The sequence below is a fragment of the Macaca fascicularis genome, chromosome 2 (genome assembly GCF_037993035.2).
Source record: "Macaca fascicularis isolate 582-1 chromosome 2, T2T-MFA8v1.1".
Taxonomy (NCBI): Eukaryota; Metazoa; Chordata; class Mammalia; order Primates; family Cercopithecidae; genus Macaca; species Macaca fascicularis.
In genome coordinates, this window is record NC_088376.1 from 175,740,543 (window position 1) to 175,761,058 (window position 20,516).

Genomic DNA, 20,516 nt, shown 5'->3' on the forward strand with positions numbered 1-20,516 from the left:
ATATTATCACTTATAAGTAGGAGCTAAATGACAAGAATACATGGACACATAGAGGAGAACAACACACACTGGGGCCTATAGGAGGATGGAGGGTGAAGGGTGGGAGGAGATGAGATCAGGAAAAATAACTAATGGGTACTTGGCTTAATACCTGGGTTGCAAAATAATCTGTACAACAAACCCCCTATGACACAAGTTTACCTATATAACAAACTTCCACATGTACCCCTGAACTTAAAAGTTAAATTTTAAAAAAGTTCAATCTGGATTATAGTTCATGATAATATGTATGTACATTTGACTTCTAGAAGTGCTGAATTGATACATCACTAAGAAATACATGATGATGAGACTGGAAATTCAATATATGAGAAAATATAGTGGTCATTTGTATACTCACAGTATCCTTACATCCAAGGCAGACATTTTAATTATTGACACTTCGATCCATTCATGGGTCCGCATAAGTAACCAGAATTAGTCCATGGCATTACATATTTTGGCCTTATGGCAAGTAATACCATTTATAAATGATACAACCTCGCCAGTATCTGTTATTTTAAAATTTTAATAGTAGCCATTCTGACTGGTATGAGATGGTATAACATTGTGGTTTTGAAGGACTCTTTTTTTAAAAAAAAAAAAGATCCTTCTGTTTTTTGTTTTGTTTTGTTTTGTTTTGTTTTTTTTGAGACAGAGTCTCGTTCTGTCCTCCAGGCTGGAGGAGTGCAGTGGCACGATCTCGGCTCACTATGTCCTCTGTAATTCTCCTGCCTCAGCCTCCCAAATAGTTGGGATTACAGACGCCTGCCACCATGCCTGGCTAATTTTTTTTATTTTTTATTTTTTGTAGAGCTGGAGTTTCACCATATTGGCCAGGCTGGTCTCGAACTCCTGACCTCAAGTCACCCGCCTGCCTCAGCCTCCCAAAGTGCTGGGATTACAGGTGTAAGCCACTATTTTTAAATTATGGTTAAGAGGTTTAAAAATATTCCTAGACATAATAGAAGACATTTCTAACAAATAAGAGCACTCGTGTTGAAAGCTGTAAAACTTTATTAATTACTGAATCACCTGTTAGTGTTACATGAACCCGGGAGGCGGAGCTTGCACTGAGCTGAGATCGTGCTACTGCACTCCAGCCTGGGCGACAGAGCGAGACTCTGTCTCAAAAAAAAAAAAGAAAAAGAAAAAGAAAGTTTATTCTGCTAGTTTGTTTCTGGATAGATGTTGAAAATATTGGCTAGGCACAGTGGCTCATGCCTGTAACCCCAGCACTTTGAGACACCAATGTGGGTGGACCACTTGAGCCCAGGAGATTGAGACCAGTTTGGGCAACATGGTGAAACACCATCTCTACAAAAAATACAAAAAAAAAAAAAGTAGCCAGGCCTGGTGGTGTGCACCTGTGGTCCCAGCTACTTGGGAGGCTGAGGAGGGAGGATCACTTGAACCTGGGAAGTCAGGGCTGCAGTGAGCTGAGATCCTGCCATTGTACTCCAACCTGGGTGTCTTGTCAAAGCAAGACACTGTCTTAAAAAAAAAAAAAGTAACTGTTAAAATGTTAAAACTATATAGCTAGTAAAATGTTCAAAAGTTAACCTAAAGTTGTGTCGAGGACTAGCAGTGGTATATGGGATGTGCTTGGGAAATGCTGCTCTAACCTATAACATCAGGACCATGAGTCACCTAAATAAACCCACTATCTTCACGTCATCTCACCACTCACATTGAAGATATAAAGTGGGCTGGGCATGGTGGCTCACTCCTGTAATCCCAGCACTTTGGGAGGCCAAGGTGGGTGGATCACGAGGTCACGAGTTCGAGACCAGCCTGACCAACATGGTGAAACCCGTCTTTACTAAAAATACAAAAATTAGCCAGGCGCGGTGGCATGCACCTGTAATCCCAGTTACTCAGGAGGCTGAGGCAGGAGAATTGCTTGATCCCGGGAGGTGGAGATTGCAGTAAGCCAAGATCATGCCATTGCACTCCAGCCTGGGCAACAGAGCAAGACTCCATCTCAAAAAAAAAAAAAAAAAAAAGATATAAACTGTTGGCCGGGCCAAGTGGCTCATGCCTGTAATCCCAGCATTTTGGGAGGGTGGGACAGGTGATCACTTGAGCCCAAGAGTTCAAGACCAGCCTGGGCAACATGGTGAAACCCCATCTCTACAAAAATTAGCCAAGCGTGATGGTACATACGCGTAGTCCCAGCTCCTCGGGAGGCTTAGGCAGGAGGATCACTTGAGTCCAGGAGGTTGAGGCTGCAGTGAGCTGTGATTGCACTACTGCACTCCAACTTGAGTGGCAGAGTGAGACCCTGTCTCAATAAAAAAAATAAAGACATAAACTGTCATGAAGAATCTATCAGTATTCTTAATTCTTGCTTCTGAATCTAACTTTTTTAAAAATTACCAATAGTTGGAATGATTAATAAATGAAAGAGGCAAAGAAAAATTGGAATGAAACCCTCTTCCACTCTCTCCTCCATGTTTATCTAACTGTGGAGCAATCAGGAAGGATTCTGTGAGGTTGTTTTTTTTTTTTTTTTTTTTTTTGAGACAGAGTCTCGCTCTGTTGCCCAGACTGGAGTGCAGTGGGGCGATTTCGGCTCACTGCAAGCTCCGCCTTCCGGGTTCACGCCATTCTCCTGCCTCAGCCTCCCGAGTAGCTGGGACTACAGGCGCCAGCCACCATGCCTGGCTAATTGTTTGTATTTTTAGTAGAGATGGGGTTTCACCGTGTAAGCCAGGATGGTCTCGATCTCCTGACCTCGTGATCCATCCACCTCGGCCTTCCAAAGTGCTGGGATTATAGGCATGAGCCACTGCGCCTGGCTAAGGTTTTAAGATATCAAATGTAGCATGCCTGGCATAGGGCCTGGTGCATAATAGATATTCAAAATATTACAGGTACTTTTATTTTTATTTTTATTTTAGAGTCAGGGTCTCTCTCTGCCACCCAGGTTGAAGTCCAGTGACCTGATGATCACAGTTCACTGTAATCTCAGACTCCTGGGCTCAAGCAATCCTCCCACCTCAGCCTCTTGAATAGCTAGGACTACAGGCATGTTCCACCACACCCAGTTAATTTTTATTTTATTTTTATTTTTTTGTAGAGACAAGATCTTGCTATGTTATCCCAGGGTGGTCTTGAACTCCTGGCCTCAAGCAATCCTCCTGCCTTGGCCTCCCAAAGTGCTGGAATTACAGGTAGTTTTAATCCTTTTTGTTTGTTTGTTTTGTTATGCTTGTTGAGCTAAGAATATCCCCCCATATACTTTGTGTGCTACTGTAGAAACTAAGTTACATTATAAAATATTTTCCAAATTGCCTATTAAATATGAACAACATTTTCTTTGAAAATTCCAAAGGCATCAACACATCTAGGGAGGATAAAGAATGGAAAAATTTAAATATTTCTAAAATATAGTACTTTTGTCACAGTGAGAATAGTTTAATAATGTGTTCAAAATGTTGGATATTTTGAGATCTTCAGATGAAAGGCATTGCGGAAATAAGGTGTCATTACAGTTCATTTGAGTACGCCTTACCAAACAAATTTTTTAAAATTATGGAATCAAAACATGTAGCTCACCCTTCCTATCATATTATCCCTTAAAACATGCAGAAAATCTCTAAATTATTAGTGAACTTGAATAACAATATATAAAATTATGATTCCAAAAATGAAAACACAGTATTGTATCCCTTAAATAGTGAACTGATAATTTAATAATATGTATGCATTTATTTATTTATTTTTGAGACAGAGTCTTGCTCTGTCTCCCAGGCTGGAGTGCAGTGGCACAGTCTTGGCTCACTGCAACCTCCACCCCCTGGGTTCAAGCAATTTTCGTGCCTTAGCCTCCCAAGTAGCTGAGATTGCAGGCATGTGCCACCATGCCCAGCTAATTTTTAAAAATATATTTAGTAGAGACGGGGTTTCGCCATGTTGGCCAGGCTGGTCTCAAACTCCTGACCTCAAGTGATCCACCTGCCTCGGCCTCCCAAAGTGCTGGGATTATAGGCGTGAGCCACCACGCCTGGCCTAAATAATATTTTATAGAGAGGAAAAGGTGAAAGCTGTTCGGACAAATTAATTTTTAAAGAAAAGACTTCTCAACATAGAGTATGTAAAGCTAAGATGATATCTCATCTTAAATATTGTCATCACTTTCATTACTTTCCTCTCCAAGAAAAAAGAGTCAGAAGTTTATTTGTGCTGAGAATTTAGGAATGAATTTTAATACCATGTGGTTTAGTTTGATGATTTTTTTTTGGAGAGACAGACTACCTGGAATGATGTGATTTTTCTCAATTCATTCCTGTTTTTCCTTCCATGTTCATGTATTTTCATTTATCACAAGTATTATGGGATAAACCCACATCAAAAGACCTTGACCATAAAATGTTAAGAATACAAGAAAACCAATGAAAAACCTTAACACCATCCAAAGACTTCTGTCTCTTACAGGCACTGATGACATGTAGTAACACAAAAGAATGTGGTCACCCTTCTGGAATAGTGAGTGAGTCAAGTAAACTTGTATTCAATTCAGGTCATGTGTTGTTTGGCTGGGCTATTCAACACTACTGTAAACTCAGAAATGGATGCACCAAACACATTTATTTTCTTTTAGGTTGTTTACAAAATCTTTCTAAGTAATTTTGAAACTTAAAATGTATATTTCTTATTATAAAAGCAACATGTGTTCACTGCACAAAAGCTAGACAACAGGAGAAAAAACGTATTTTGTATTCTGTTTAACATTTTTGTTTAAATCCTAATCTGTCCAAAAACATTCTCGTCTTTTCCTTTCTATAAACATTAACTCTTATGAATAAACACAATATTTTTTATTATTGGGATCATCATTTTGCATACGCTATTTAAAATTTGCTGACATAAGAAACAAGAAACAAATAAGAACATATAAATAAACAAAACCCCACCAGTAACCCTGTCATTAGGTATAATCACTATTAACTTGTTGGATGTCTATTTTTCCAGAATTTTCTCAATTTGCAAATCATTATCAGAAGCAATAGGTCTTAAATTGATTTATTTGTAATCCAAAAATGCATTGGCTCTGTGCATTCTGAAGGTATACATTGTTCCATCTTCTACTCTACATGCTGCTAAGAACTATTGGAAAGTCACTTTTAATAAGTTCATAGTTGGCAGTGGGCAGGGCCTTGCTGAGGACCCCCGGCTGGGCACCTGCTGCGGGTTCATCTACGCGTTCCCTCAGCTGCCTCCTTTCAACCTTGTCCACCCATTGCCGTCTCTGGTGCCGTGGTGGTGGTTCCTGTTCCTGCCGCAGCTCTCTCCCCTTCTTCCCTCTCCACCAGATCGCAGAGGTCACTCACCATGGTTTTACCCAGTGCGGCTGCCAGGCTCTTGGGAAGCAACAGTGCATCTTGTCTTGTTCTGCTGCCTGACGTGCCAGTGCTTCCTCCAAGAATTTGAAAGACTTATTGGCTGACCTGATAGTTAAGGAGCAGGCCAGAATTAAGACCTTCAGGCAGCGACATTGCAAGAAGGTGGTGGGCCAAATCACTGCAGACGCAATGTATGGCGACATGAGAGGCATTAAGGGACTGGTGTATAAAACATCCGTTCTTGATCCTTATGAGGGTTTCTGTTTCCAAGGCTTTAGTATCCCTGAATACCAAAAACTGCTACCCAAGGCTAAGGGTGGGGAAGGACCCCTACCCAGGGGACTTATTTTGGCTGCTGGTAACTGGACAGACCCCAAGAGAGGAACAGGTATCTTGGCTCTCGAGAGAGTGGGCAAAGAGGGCAGCTCTACCTTCCCATGTGGTCACCATGCTGGACAACGTTCCCACCAATCTATACCCATGTTTGAGCTCAGTGAAGCTGTGGCAGCCCTAAACAACTTTCCCTGAGCACATGCAGAGGGTGCCAGCCGAACCAAGTACTGGGAGTTGATTTATGAAGACCATGTATATCTAATCACAAAGCTACCTTGTGTTGCAGCAAAGGTCTACCAAAATCTCTACTGAGAGGGCAGCGGTATTGGGGCCACTGACTCTAAGCTGGACTGGTCCCACAGTTTCACCAACATGTTAGGCTATACTGATGCTCAGTTCACTGAGCTCAAGCACCTGTAGCTCACCATCCACAGTGACCATGAGCACAGCAATGTAAGTGCTTATAGCAGCCACTTGGCGGGCAGTGCCCTTTCAGACCCTTCCCTGTCCTTTGCAGCAGCCATGAACGGGCTGGCAGGTCCTCTGCATGGACTGGCAAATCAGGAAGTGCCTGTCTGGCTAACACAACTACAGAAGGAAGTCGGCAAAGATGTGTCAGATGAGAAGTTACGAGACTACTTTCAACTCGAGATGGGTTGTTCCAGGCTATGGCCATGCAGTGCTAAGGAAGACTGAGCCACAATGTACCTGTCAGCAAGAGTTTGCTCTGAAACACCACATAATGATCCCATGTTTAAGTTGGTTGCTCAGTTATACAAGATTGTGCCCAATATCCTCTGAGATTAGGGTAAGGCCGAGAATACTGGGCCCAAAGTAGATGCTCATGGTGGGGTGCTCTCCTGTACTATAGCATGATGGAGATACATTGCTATGCGGTCCTGTTTGGGGCATCACAGGCATTGGGTGTATTGGCACAGCTCATCTGGAGCTGAGCCCGAGACTTCCCTCTAGAAAGACCCAAGTCCATGAGCACAGGTGGTCTGATGAAGTCTGTGGACTCTATGTCAGGATAAAACTGGATACTGGGGGAAACTGACTATCAGAAAGTGAGGAAGCCTTAAAAAATGTATATTGTTGTTTCAGGGGGCCTTTAAAGACTTAAGATTAAATTATATCTGAGGCACTGATAATCTGTTTGAGGTTAAAATATTAATTCAGAGTTTAAAAAATGAAAAATGATCCCTTCTTCCCTAACCAGATCCCTTCCCCTGCCTGGTATGAGTTGCCCATCAACTGTAGGATGACCAGAACGAATGCATGTGCTGTGGTTTAGGTGTGGTCCCTCTGTATCTCTAGAGTGAGAATGTGGCTCCTCTTTCTCTGGGTCAAAGCCAGTTGCAGAGAATCTATAGTCACGTTAGAGCTTTTGCTTCTTCTCTGTCAAACCTCAACAAGCCAGCTAACCAAGACTCTGCCCCTTCGGTTTCCATAGGAATCACACTGGATAGTCAGCAGTACCAAGCCCCTTGGCACTCTCTCGTGCACACGAACACCTCCTAGAAAGACCTTTTGGTTAGCCAGACAGGCATGCTTTGGCAAATGTTTAAGATGCCAAGTGACCATAAAGGCATGGCATTTGTGGTGACTGGCACCCAACATTAGATTCTATTTCGATTTTTAAAACTATCCAATTAAAATTAAGGCCTGGGAGTGTTCTGTTTCCCATTACTTTAATACTCACCTCCTCCCAGACTTTCCACACCTGTTGTATCTCGAGCTGAGGATGTTCTGGACCTCCTACTCTTGGTCCCTACTAGAAACCTCTCAGTAGATCTGTAGTCCCAGTGATTGGGTTTTATCAGTGCTTAATATGAACTCAGGTTTTTTACTTCCACAGAACACAAGCCACTACCCTCTGACTTTCCCTTACCCTTCTAATATGTTGTGGGGCATAGAACAGGGACTCAGGAATGACCAGCATGATATTTTCAGAGTCTGATCCCTGGGGTATTAGCACCACCTTTTGAACAGGGAACTGATTCAAGATTGGACATGATCTCCTCTGATTATCATGTCCTGGGGCTGAGGGCATTAAAAATAGTAAGCCTCCCTCCTCATCCGCTGCCTCAAGAAAATGCCCCCTTATTTATCAACATCCTTTTCCTGTACCTTGCCCAAGAGCTCACAGTACAATGTTTGTTTTAGAGGCCCCATTTGCACAGGTTTTCAGCAACTCGGAATGCTATGCTGTCTTTGAGGTGGGCTTGAGATACACTCCTGCTGTGCCCCCTTCTTCCCTCCAAACTCCTGCCTTTGTTTGTGTGGATCCCCAATCCCAGAACCACAGTGTTCAGTTGGACACACGTAAATCCCTGGGTAACCATCAAGTCATGAGGCAGACTTCAGGCTGTTCTGTATAAAATGCAAAATAAACATCTTTATTAACAACAGCAAAAAGTTCACAGTTAAGTGGAGGAATCAGACAAGCATATCACTGTTGTCATTGACACCATATGCTGTAGGGAACTGAGGAGTGGCACCTACTGAGCCTAGAGGAATCTGAGGAGCCTTCACGGGGAAGTGATATTAGAGTCTTGAATAAGGAATAGAGTGTTCATCATTCAGGCAAGGCAGGGGAGGCCTTTGCAAAGAATGTGCAGGGCTGGGAGAGAATGTAAAATAGTCAGCCCTGAGTAGGTTAATATGGTGTATGATAGTGAAAAATAAATCTTGAAAGACACAGACCTGACTGACCATGCAAAGACCTAATGTGCAGATAAGAAGCCTGGGCTTCATCTGGTAGGTCATAGGAATCTATTTAAGGAATGTATATGTGTGTGGGTGGAAGGGGCTTCTACAAGAAATACAAAAGTAATCTTTGGATAGTGCCTTCGGTTTAGTTTCTGAAGACATAGCCCAAAATGGGGATTGAGTGAGCAAAAAAGGCTGAGTGTAGCTGTGGACACAACAGGACACGTGCTTCCGTCTCACCCCTGGGGAAGCTCTGGAGCACAAATTGCACCACAGGGTTAATACCATCCCAAGGCATGGGGTTGCCCTACCTGGGTCGATTAGTCCTTGGCCCAGGGTTTGGTGAGAAGGGAAAGAGGTAGAGCTTCCTGTGCTAGCACTGGCCGAGAGCAATTCTCAGGAGAAGAGGGCATCCATCAGTACTCACAGCTCCCATCACAGCATGAGTGCAGAAGCAGGTAAAGAGGAACTGAGCAGAGCACCAGCAATGCATCCATTGCAGAGAGCTTTAACTAAACGGCACAAATGTATTCTCGATGAATATTTCTGGCTCTTCCTCTGAAAGTTTGACACTCTGGTACATCTACATCCATCAGATGAGGAGAGTCTTGTGGTGTTGACAACCAACTAATCATCCCACATTGACAGAGTGAGTAGACCCAGAGTGTGCTCTTCTGGGTCATAAGGGATAATTTTCTATCTACAGGGAGAGCCTTGGGGCTGAGGAAATCATATTTCAACGTGTAAAAACATTAAGTAATAGTAGAAAAGTTAAAGATGTTCATGAGGCAGCAGTACAGCAGCTCACAAAGAAATAGAAGACAATTGTCACATGAATGGCTGTGTCTTCAGTTGGACTAGAGTCACTCCTTTGCTCTTTTGAAACACTTTCTCTCTGATACTTTCAAAATACTTGAGAAGTGACATCAGTTTCACTGCTATTAGCTTACCTGAAGTGTATACACAACATGGGCATGGAAGCAATGCTGCCTGCCTCTCAATATGATGTGTGCATTCATTCATTCATTCATTCAACAAATACTATGTGGTATGCAGTGCCCCAGGTGAGAGAAATATCACAAAGAACAGCGCAATATCCCCGAGATTGGGAAGCTTACATTTTAGATTTGCAGAGGCATACAGGCTATATATAAGTAATTAAGTAAGAATGAATGTCAGCTTGTGATAGGTATAAGTTAAAAAATAAAGCAGGTGAGCTGGGCATGTGGGTGGGTGGTTCACGCCTGTGATCCCAGCACTTTGGGAGGCTGAGGTGGGAGGATTGCCTGAGCTCAGGAGATTGAGACCAGCCTGGGCAACACAGTAAGACCCTCCCTCAATAACAACAACAAAAATAGCCAGGCGTGGTGGTTCATGCCTATAGTCCCAGCTACTTGGGAAGCTGAGGTGGGAGGATTGCTTGAGCCCAGGAGTTTGAGACTGCAGTGAGCCATGATGGCACCACTGTACTCCAGCCTGGGTGACAGTGAGACCCTGTCATAAATAAATAAATAAAGCAGATAAAGTGGGTAGAAAGCACCAGAGTGCCAAGGGGTTGATGTTGATTTCTGTTTTATTTAGAGTAATCTGAGAAGGCTTCACTTATAATTTGGCTTGAAGAAAACATGAGAGCAAGTCATGCAATGTTCAAGTAAGAGTGCAGCAGTCAGAAGAAAAAGCTATGCAAGGGCCCTAAGGTTGAAAGTGTTCTTAGTGTGTTTGAGAAACATCAAGGAATGTGCAAAAGGCAGAGTGATAGAAGATGAGATCAGAGAGGTGAGAGGTGGGGAGAGGTGTCACATGTGTCCCTGGAGGCCATTGTAGGGCTTTTGCCTTTTATTCTGAATGAGGTAGGAAACCTTTGTAGTGTCTTGAGCAGAGATGTGATATGATCTGGTTTATGATTTAAAAGACCCAGTTGGGTGCATTCAGGACTGGCTACAGTTTGAAGGACCTGGTGAGAAATGAAAGTGTGAGGCTATTTGTTCAAAAATTATCAAGAATTTCAAGATGGCAACAGCACAGCATTAAACCGAGCACTGGGTCCTTGTGAGTGAGGGGCCCTGTGTGACTGCACGGGTCATATGCCTATGATGCTGGCCCTGGATGTATTGAGTATAGGCTGCCAGGAGTGAAGGGCAGAGGCAGTGAGACCTGTAAAAAGTCAGTGCAAACATCCAGTGGTGGGTGAAAGTATAGACATAGCAGTGGAAGTGGTGAGGAGGAGGCACGCACTGTTTTTGTTTTTATATATTTTTTGAAGGTAGAGCTGATGGCATTTGCTAATGGATTGGTTGGAATTTATTGAGACAGAAAAGAGGAGGAGCAGGTCTTTAATGTAAAGCAGAAGTTCATAGTTGGACTTTAATAAATGTGAAGTCATTTGAAAGCAAGGGGAAGATGGCACTTAAGCAGTTGGATGTATGATTCTGGAATTGAGGAAAGAGATCCAGATTGCAGATCCAAATTTGGGAGTCTCATCTCCATAAAGAAAGCATTTAAGATCACAAAAACAGATAAGATGGGACAGATAGGAAAAAAATGGGGAAAGAGAAAAGAGAAGATAAGGAACAGATATATAAAGGAGAAGAGCAAAGGTAGGGTATAAGACACTCTACTTAGAGATCGGAGACATTGGGAGGAACAAACAAAAGAGAACTAGAACTGTGAATGAGGAGAGATGATCCAGAGGCCACATGAGAAAAATGTGTCCAGAAGAAAGTGTTAATCATGTCATGTGACCCAGTAGCTGAAGACTGAGGATCAACCATTGAATTTAGTTTCATAAAGGTTGTTTGTGTTCCTGGTAGGAACTGCTTTGGTTTAACAGTGAAAATAAAAACTTCTGTAGAGTGCAAACAATTTAGAATGAAGGGAGAGGTAATGAAAGATAGCAAACACATACAACTCTCAAAGAATTTTGAAAAAAGGGAAATAGAGGAATGAGTGGTGACTGGAGGGAAATATGGGGTTATGTGATCGTTTTTTGTTTTGTTTTTAAATTGTGAGAAATAAAAATGTTTTATTCCCTCTAAAAATTATTTAGAGGGAATTATGTAGTAGAGAAGGAAAATTTGATGATGGAGAAACAAAAGGGACAATTGCTAGAGCGATGTCCTGAATAATAAAGAAAGGATGATGTACAGGGCCCAAGGGAAGTAGGTGGCTTTGCACAGAAGCAAAGACAGTTTATTTATATTAATGGAGTTGCGAGGAGAGAGCAGGGTTATGGGTCCAGATGCAGGAAGTGGGTAGATGTTATGTTGGGAGGGTATAGGAATTCTATTCAGATTAATTCTCATTTCTTCACAACAGAGGAAGTAAATTCAACAACAGAAATCGAGGATAAGGAACATGGTGTTGCAGTTCAAACCAGTTCCAGCCAAAATGGACTCTAGTCACAAACAAATAGTCTTAACAATCCAAATCGGTGGCTGAATAGAGTTCTGAGGTTTTGAGAAAGAGGTAAAGTTATGAAATAGTTGTCTAGGAGCAGGCAAAAAAGTGGATTAGAGAAAATTAGAATTGCTACTTAGCACTAAGGAGCCACTTGAAATTAGAGGTGTTACATGAAGAGTGAGATTTGAACTGAGTTTTAAAGAATGTTAAGAACTTGGATGGAGAGACAAGGGAGAGAACTTTAGACAAAGATGATCTGTAGACCCAAGGCCTGCCGTTCTCATCATTATTGTTTGCCTTAGTTTGTGTATCCTCTGCAAGCCCAAGGCGAGCATTTATTTGGAAGGGGATTTCAGGAAACACAAGTGAGGAAGTGAGTGAAAGAGAGGAGGGGTAATGAAAAAGCCAGTAAAGGCTTTGTTAAGCTGGCCGCCACTGTGTTCAAATGGCGCTCATTCTCAATGGGGATTCTCTGAGAAAGCTGAACCATGCCTCAGAATTATTCCACCAGCAGGGAGGGAGAGGCGGAGGCATTCATCCACCAGCTATCACATACTCCTTCCATGGGTTGAAAGGTGTATCCCCAATATTTTAATTTGTTCATGCTTGTGGCCAGCAGCTCTTGAGGCACAAGAGAAAGCCTGCAGAAAGAAAGCTTCAGCGTGGGAAACACTGTCTTGATTGCTCTGTCACCTCACCAAAGCAATTTCTCCCCAGTCTTCCCCAGTTCAATAAATGGCACCACAATGTAGTCAGTAGCAGGAGCCAAAACTTAGCAGTCATTTATTCACCCTTTACATTTATCAAGTACTTTTACCATGCCTAGCACTCATTCAGGTGCTGGGTGCTAGCCAGACTTCTATGCTGAACTCCTGTAACATCCCAAATCAGTCCTCTTCTCTCCAAATCCCTTTGTATATCTATAATTTGCAATGAGGCTGGCCATTTAAAATTGTTGCTAAATTGAGACGAAGGGGCTGAGTCTTTGTAATCCTCACTGAGCTACTACCTTGCTCCATTCCCATGTCTTTTCCCCGTATGCTTTTGTCTCTGATCTTCCAGACCCCTGTCCAACTAGCCAAATCATTCACCTTGCATATGAGTCTATGTATATTCCTGGCCTAAGCCACTTCTCCCTCTACACCCTACCTAGATGACCAAGTGCACTGTTTACAGCCATCCCCAGTGGGAGGATTTTTCTCTCACTTCCATCTTTCAAGGCACTGTGGGTTGAAATGTATCCTCTCAATGATATGTTGAAATCTTTACTCTTGGTACCTATGAATGTGATCTTATTTGGAAATAGGGCCTTTGCAGATACAATTATTAATATGAGTTCATACTGGATAAGAGTAGCCCTAATTCCAGTGTCAATGCTTTTTTATTTTATTTTATTTTTGTATTTTTTAGTAGAGATGGGGTTTCACCTTATTAGCCAGGATGGTCTTGATCTCATGACATTAGGATCCGCCCACCTCGGCCTCCCAAAGTGCTGGGATTACAGGCGTGAGCCACCGCGCCCGGCCCAAAGCTTCTTACACATAGAAATTTTGGAGACACAGAGAAAGGGAAATAAGGCCATGTGGTGGAGGCAGACATTGGAGTTATGCAGCCTCAAGCCAAGGAAGGCCAAGAATTGCCAATGACTACGAGAAGCTAGAAGTGGCAAGGAAGCATTCTTCCCTAGAGCCCTTGGAGAGGTCATAGCCCTTCCAAAGTCTTAACTTAGGACTTCTGGCTTCCAGAAATGTGAGAGAATAAATTTCTGTTGTTTTAAGCCCCTTGGCTCATGATGTTTATTATGGAAGCCCTAGGGAGCTAACGTCCTGGCTCACCCTTGAGTGGACTGTGGTATAACAGCAGTCCATTCTCAGCTTGCATGCACTTTTGACACCTCCACCTGTGAAGCGACGCTGTTCTTCTCCTTTATTGTTGGTCAGAAGGGATCCCCAGCGCTTATGAGGTGGCGCAGGTGTGAACTGGGAAAGTGATGTTAATGCAATAGTGGCAAATGGCGTGGAAATCTGGGCGGTACACTGGCACAGTGTATTTTTTAATGCCCTCTGGCCCTGCTCACAACTGATTATAACTGATCCTATTCTCACCCCACAATGAACTGCAGCTGTGCCACCTCACCTCGTGATGTGACGAATCTGACAGGATGCACCTCGTGATGGTCAGCTCTCACCCACAGTCACTTGATGTCCTGTGGTCGGAAGCCTTTTCACTACCAGGGTTCAGTAGCTCTAGTAAACCAGGAAACACCAACATGTTTCTCAAATGGTGTATACTTGTTTGCTGCGGATGGCATGGTCTTGCTGCAGACTGTAGGTGCTCTATGTTATGATTCTTCTGCCGTGGCTTCCCTAAATTCCACGTTATCTTTTCACAGCACAGATACCTTTAGTAGCCTAGACTCTTCTGGATCATATGGCCCAAGACACCAGTGTGATTGCACTGCAGTCTGGACCTGCTGCAGATGCTTTCCCACTCTAAGTCCCACTCAAAGCTGGTAGCCTTCCTCTTTGCCTGGTGAATGGGTTAGAGCTGTATTTCCAAGTGTGAAAAATGCTGCTCCAGATCCCAGAGACACGTAACAAGCTCTGTGCTTCCTTCCTAGTGCTGGAAGTGGTGACATGCAGTAATGTGCCCTTTGCTTTTAAATGGATGTTCTGGTGTGCCTCAAACTTTATTCCTTAGACTCTTGCTCCTCAGACTTGGCCCCTAAAATCTTTACTGTTGTGGCCGGGTCATTATGGTGGATATTTGCTGTGATCCTACTTAACAGGGACCCAACTTATCTTTCAATCAATAGGCTTCAGGTCTAAGAATTAGCTCAGGTCTGGAAACTAGGGAAAGGATTGGGAGTTTTTGTTGGAGTGACTGACCCCGTTTTTCTGCTTAATGCACTCTTGATTGTCTTTGATTATAGAGATGTCAATAAGTATATATAGCAATGTCTTGTTGGTTGCCCGTTTATCCTGCACCTCTAAATGCCATGTTTTTTATGGTATCTCCATAGAGCCCTGCAAATCAGGCCCTCTTGGCTGTCCTTACAACTTCGTTATTAATTTCACCAACTATTCCCACCTTGCTCCTGTCATTGAAATGGTACCATCTGGACTCTGTTATTTCATGATTATGTAATCTCCATTGACACTCAGGGCCGGGTTTTCTAATAGCATCTCCTGCTGTTAGCCATGACTCAAGGAGAAGAACCATAACTGAGCTTTTCAATGATGCGGATGCCCTTCTCACCAGCACATTTCTCATTTCTTTGGTAAATGGAGTGTTCTCTGGGTCCTCCTATAGAACAGAGCTGGCTGGTGAATTGTCAGGCTTTGAGAAGTATATTCACTCTTGCATACTGTCTTCTCTGAGCCTTTTGATTTCCTTCTCCACTGTCCTCCCCGAAAGATCTGGCATTTATACTGCATGTAGTGTGGGCCATTGATTTCCTCCAACTGCCAAATTAGTAGCATCTCCTTTGGTCTTTGTTAGGGTGTTAAATTTTGTATTATAGGAAGGTACTCCTGTATTTAAAAAAACTCCCTTGTTCATTTTTATGTTGCATCCCTTAAACCACCTGTCATGTTCCTGTTCTATATATACTCTCCTGCCTCATGCCAGTTCACGTTGGATAACCCTATACACTTTTAGTGTACAGTTCCTTTCCCTTTCTTAGCAAACCCAGAACATTTTCAGGTTATCCTAAGATTTGACCCTAACTAGGGGTCTAGTGGCTAGGAGGTAGGTGGGGGTAGATCCTGAGGGTGTGATGTGTTGTTGTTCTTCAAGAATAGATCATTGCATCAAATACAAGCTAGAGGGGCAGGCTAACCGTTAACAGGGAGGAGTGAGACACATTTGCTGGCCCATAGGGTTCAGCTATATTTGGGTTTACAGGTTCTCAAATGTTATTGACCCAGATGCCCCCATCCTAATCCAAGGGTCCCACTTTTTAAATGAAGCCTTTTTTCTAATGTTGCAGAGCTGCTGGACTTAACAGTTCAACCTTCTCTGAGGTTCCACTACACTTATAATTAAATTCTTGCACTGACCTTAGCTTTTTTCACATTTTAGCAGGTGATTCAGCTCAAAAGTTTTGTTTAGAATCTACTTCCTAGGACACACCAGCTTAGGTTGAGTTTCCCCGAATCAGATCTGTGTTGGAGGTTTGTGTGCATGATGTTTATTGGGGAGCTTCCCCAGAAACAACACCTTTAAGTACAGGAGACAATTGAACAGGGAGAAAAATCCCGTAGTGATAAAATTATAACAGAGTCTTAGGTAATCCTTTGGGGCTCTCTGGAACTAAAACGGCCCTTCAAAATTATCTATAAATTGATGCAAGAGGAACACGTCTTCATACTTCACGTTAAACAGTCATCAGGCACAGGCTACCCTAGGAGAAAGCTTGTAACCTTGGATGAAGTAGGTTCCTTCGACAGAAAGCAATTCCAGAAGAGAGATGTACCTATGAAATACCAGCAGCCAGCACTCCCAGAAACTCACAAGTGATTGCCTGCGTCCTGACAGAGGTATCTGAACAGTGCACTATGCCATCCAGTACATCCCGTTTCTACTTTTGTCTGTTTATTTTAAGACAATAATTAGAATAAGCTCCAAGAGAACAGAGACCTTGTCTATCTCATACATTGATATCCCCAGAATTTAGAACAGCTCAGTATTTACTCAATAGGTATTTGTTGACTAAGTGATTGAGGTGAATGAGTAATTAAAGTATATTTATAGGTGCCACATTTTGTAAACTATCACTTGGCATATCATAGAGAATACTAATAAATGAAAACACAAATAGGGAAGCATCTCATAATGCTTCTTTATTCTCGTATTAAAGTATAAATCTCTAACATAAGATTTTTTAGACCCCCATTACAGCACAGCTACTCTGTGAAAATATGGCCAGACTACTGTTTTAAGCAGATCCCTGATCCCGTTCCTCCTGACTGGGCGGGACCTCCCGACTAGGGTCTCCAGCCACCTTCTACAGGTGCCTTGCGGCAGGCAACAGGTCCATACCTCCCTGGCACAGGGCTTTCAGAGGGAGGAGCGGGCCACCATCTTTGCTGTTTTGCACGCTCCACTGTTGATACCTTCAGGTATTGGAAAACCCAAGGAGACTAGGTACTACAGCAAACCCCCAGTAGCAGCCCTGCAGAAAAGTGGCCTGTTCCCATATCTCCTCACCGTGCAGGTCCTCCAGGCCTGGACCTCTACCCACACCCTGCTGGGGCTATGCAGCCAGTAGCAGCTCTGCAACTGCCTCGACAGAGCTCCCAGTGGCTGGGGCGGGGGAGTGTTGCCATCTTCACTGTCTTGCAGCCCTTGCCCTTGCTGTCTCCAGGCTTGGGAGAGTCTGTGAGGACCACGGACTGGTCTGGACCCCCAACAAAGAGCAACCCCCTTACAGAAAAGTGGCCAGACTATTCTCCACGCAGATTCTGGTCCTCACTTCTCCTCATTAGGCAGTGCTGCCTGACATGGGACTGCAGCACAACCACCCAACCCTTGCCTGATCACCATAATCAAGGCAGCCCAGCATTTCTTCAAGGAGGAAATCACAGAGTCAACCCACAACCCCTCCACCACTACAGGTGCAGTGGCTCAGCCGTTACAGCCCTTGGACTGGGAAGGAACAAAGGGCCTAGTCATTACGCTGGTACCTCCAGCACACCGCAGCCGCTATATGGAGGGAAATCCAGACTCCTCTTCCCTGGGGACCAGCACCCCTCACTCTTCACCAGGCAGGGGCCCCGGCTCATGAATGCAGAACAGTTGCTCCACCCACAGCTGAGCAGACCCACTGGTAGTGGCCCAGAGTTTCCCCAGGGAGAGGCTCCAAGAGGCATACAACAGCCCTTCTGCCACTGCTACAGTAACAATTCTATCCTTCCTGCCCTTGGTCTGGGGAAGAAACAAAGAGCCTGAGGACTACACATGAACTTACAGTACCCCATAGCCACCATATGGAAAGGAGACCAACCTCTCCTCCCTGTAAGTCTTCAACCCCCTGCTCCCCACCAAGCAGAATTCCAAGCTCACAGCAGCAGTGCAGCCACCCTGCCCCACTGGCTGAACACCCCCCAGTAATAGTCGCTCTGAGTTTCTTAGAAGTGGAGCCCCCAGGGGCAACCAAAAGCCTCTCTGCCACTGCCTCTGCAGCAGAACTGCCCTTGCCACCCTCAGACTAACAAAGGAGCAAAGACCCTAAGTGCTTTATCCACACCTCCAACAAACCAAACTGCTGTTAACCCAAGGAGAGAAGGCCAGCTTGTCTCCCATGGGTCCCACACCCCCCCTACCCTACTTGTCACCAGACAGGGAACCCCAGCTTGGACCCACAGCACAGACCCTCCATTCTGGGATGATGGCACTGAGTAATTGCTGAACTGCATCTCTCTGGGGTGGAGCCTCCAGGAGACAAGCAAAAGACCCCTGACCACAACCACTACTAAGGTTCCTTCCTCTACTGCCTCCAAGTTGGGAAAGGAACATAAACCCTGAGATTGCCCCAGAGCTATGGTGGGCAGTCCAAAAGCGCCAAGCCTCAATCTATAGCCAGCACTCAAGTGGTAGAGGAGCCCACACTTTCAGAGCATTGAGAGGAAGCATGGCTGCAAGCATGGCTTACCACGTGACCAAGTAAGAGCCTACCAAGTGACCAATATGCCTAAGCACCACCTACTGAATCACACCCCAAAGCTTCAACACCAAAAATACCTTGCAAACATACCCTCTTGTGAAACCAGACACAAGAAGTTTGATGCAAATAAAGACCCTGCTCAAAGCCTTGGCCCTGTGAAAACATCCAGCAAAGAAGTTTATTGACTACACTCAATCTATGCTGTAGTTAAAGGAGCACTCACACCCAGAGATGAGAAAGAACCAACACAGGAACTCCAGTGGCTCAAATGGCCAGAGTATCGTATGTCCTTCAAACAACTGCACCAGTTCTCCAACAAGGGTTCTTAACCAGGCTGAGCTGGCTCAAGTGACAGAAATAGAATTCAGAGTGTGAATAGGAATGAAGATAATCGAGATTCAGGAGAATGACAAAATCCAATCCAAGGAAATTAAGAATCACAATAAAATTGTACAGGAACTGAAAGATAAAATAGCTGGTATAAAAAGGAAACTAATGGGTCTGATGGAGCTGAATAACACAATACAGAATTTTCACAATGCAATCACAAGTATTAACAGCAGAATAAACCAAGCTGAGGAAAGAATCTCAGAACCTGAAGACTGGCTCTCTAAAATTAGGCAGTCAGGCAAAAATAAAAAAGAATGAAAAGAAATGAACAAAACCTCTGAGATGTATGGGATTATGTAAAGAGGCCAAATCTATGAATCACTGGCCTCCCTGAAAGGGATGAGGAGAAAGCAAACAACTTGGGAAACATATTTCAGGATATTGTCCATGAAAACTTTCCCAACCTTGCTAGAGAAGCTAGAGAAGTGAAATTCAGGAAATACAGAGAACCTCTGCAAGATTCTACATAAGAAGATCATCCCCAAGACACATAGTCATCAGATTTTCCAAGGTTGAAATGAAATTAAAAATGTTAAAGGCAGCTAGAGAGAAAGGGCAGGTAATCTACAAAGTGAACCCCTTCAGGCTAACAGTGGGCCTCTCAGCTGAAACCCTACAAGCCAGAAAAGATGGGAGGCCTATATTCAATATTCTTAAAGAAAAAAACCTTCAACCATGAATTTCATATCCAGCCAGACTCAGCTTCCTAAATGAAAGAGAAATAAGATCCTTTTCAGATAAACAAATGTTGAAGGAGTTCATTATCACCAGGCTTGCCTTATAAAAGATCTTGAAAGGAGCACTAAATATAGAAAGGAGAGACTGCTACCAGCTAATACAAAAGTACACTTAAATACACAAACCAGTAACACTATACAGCAACCACGCAAAGAAGCCAGCATAATAACCAGCTAACAACACAATGACAGGATCAAATCCACACATATAAATACTAACCTTGAACATAAGTGAGCTATATGCCCCACTTAAAAGGCACAGATTTGAAAGCTGGATATAAAAGCAAGACCCAATTGTGTGCTGTCTTTAAGAGACCCATCTCACATGTGATGAGAAGCATAGACTCAAAATAAAGGGACGGAGGAAAATCTACCAAGCAACTGGAAATCAGAAAAAAAGCAGAGGTTGCAATCCTGATTTCAGACAAAAAAGACTTTAGACGAACAAAAATAAAAAAAAGACGAAGAACGGTATTACATAATGGTTAAGAGTTCAATTCAACAACAGAACCTAACTGTTTTAAATATATATGCACCCAACATGAGAGCACCCAGATTCATAAAGCTAGTTTTTAGAGACCTACAAAGAAGCAGAATCCCACACCACAACGGGAGATTTTAACACTCCATTGAAAATGCTAGACAGCTCATCAGGGCAGGAAATTAACAAAGATATTCAGGACGTGAACTCGACATTGGACCAAATGGATCTGATAGACCTCTACAGAACTCTTCACCTCCACCCCCACCAAAAACAGATATACATTCTTCTCATTACCACGTGGCACATACTCTAAAATCAACCATATAATTGGATATAAAACAATCCTCAGCAAATGCAAAAGAAGTGAAATCTTACCAAACACATTCTCAGTCCACAGCGCAATGAAA

At 43.4% G+C, this 20,516-nt stretch overlaps 1 protein-coding gene and 1 pseudogene across 1 annotated transcript in view; both read left to right on the top strand.

Annotated features, from left to right (window-relative positions):
* LOC135969415 (uncharacterized) overlaps positions 1-20,516 on the top strand; it is a 494,620-nt gene that overhangs the window by 276,228 nt on the left and 197,876 nt on the right. The window contains exon 5 of the mRNA XM_074033712.1: positions 3,122-3,215. Coding sequence (XP_073889813.1) covers positions 3,122-3,215 — 94 coding nt within the window. The remainder of the gene's footprint in view (positions 1-3,121; positions 3,216-20,516) is intronic.
* LOC107128997 (citrate synthase, mitochondrial-like) lies at positions 5,268-6,873 on the top strand (annotated as a pseudogene).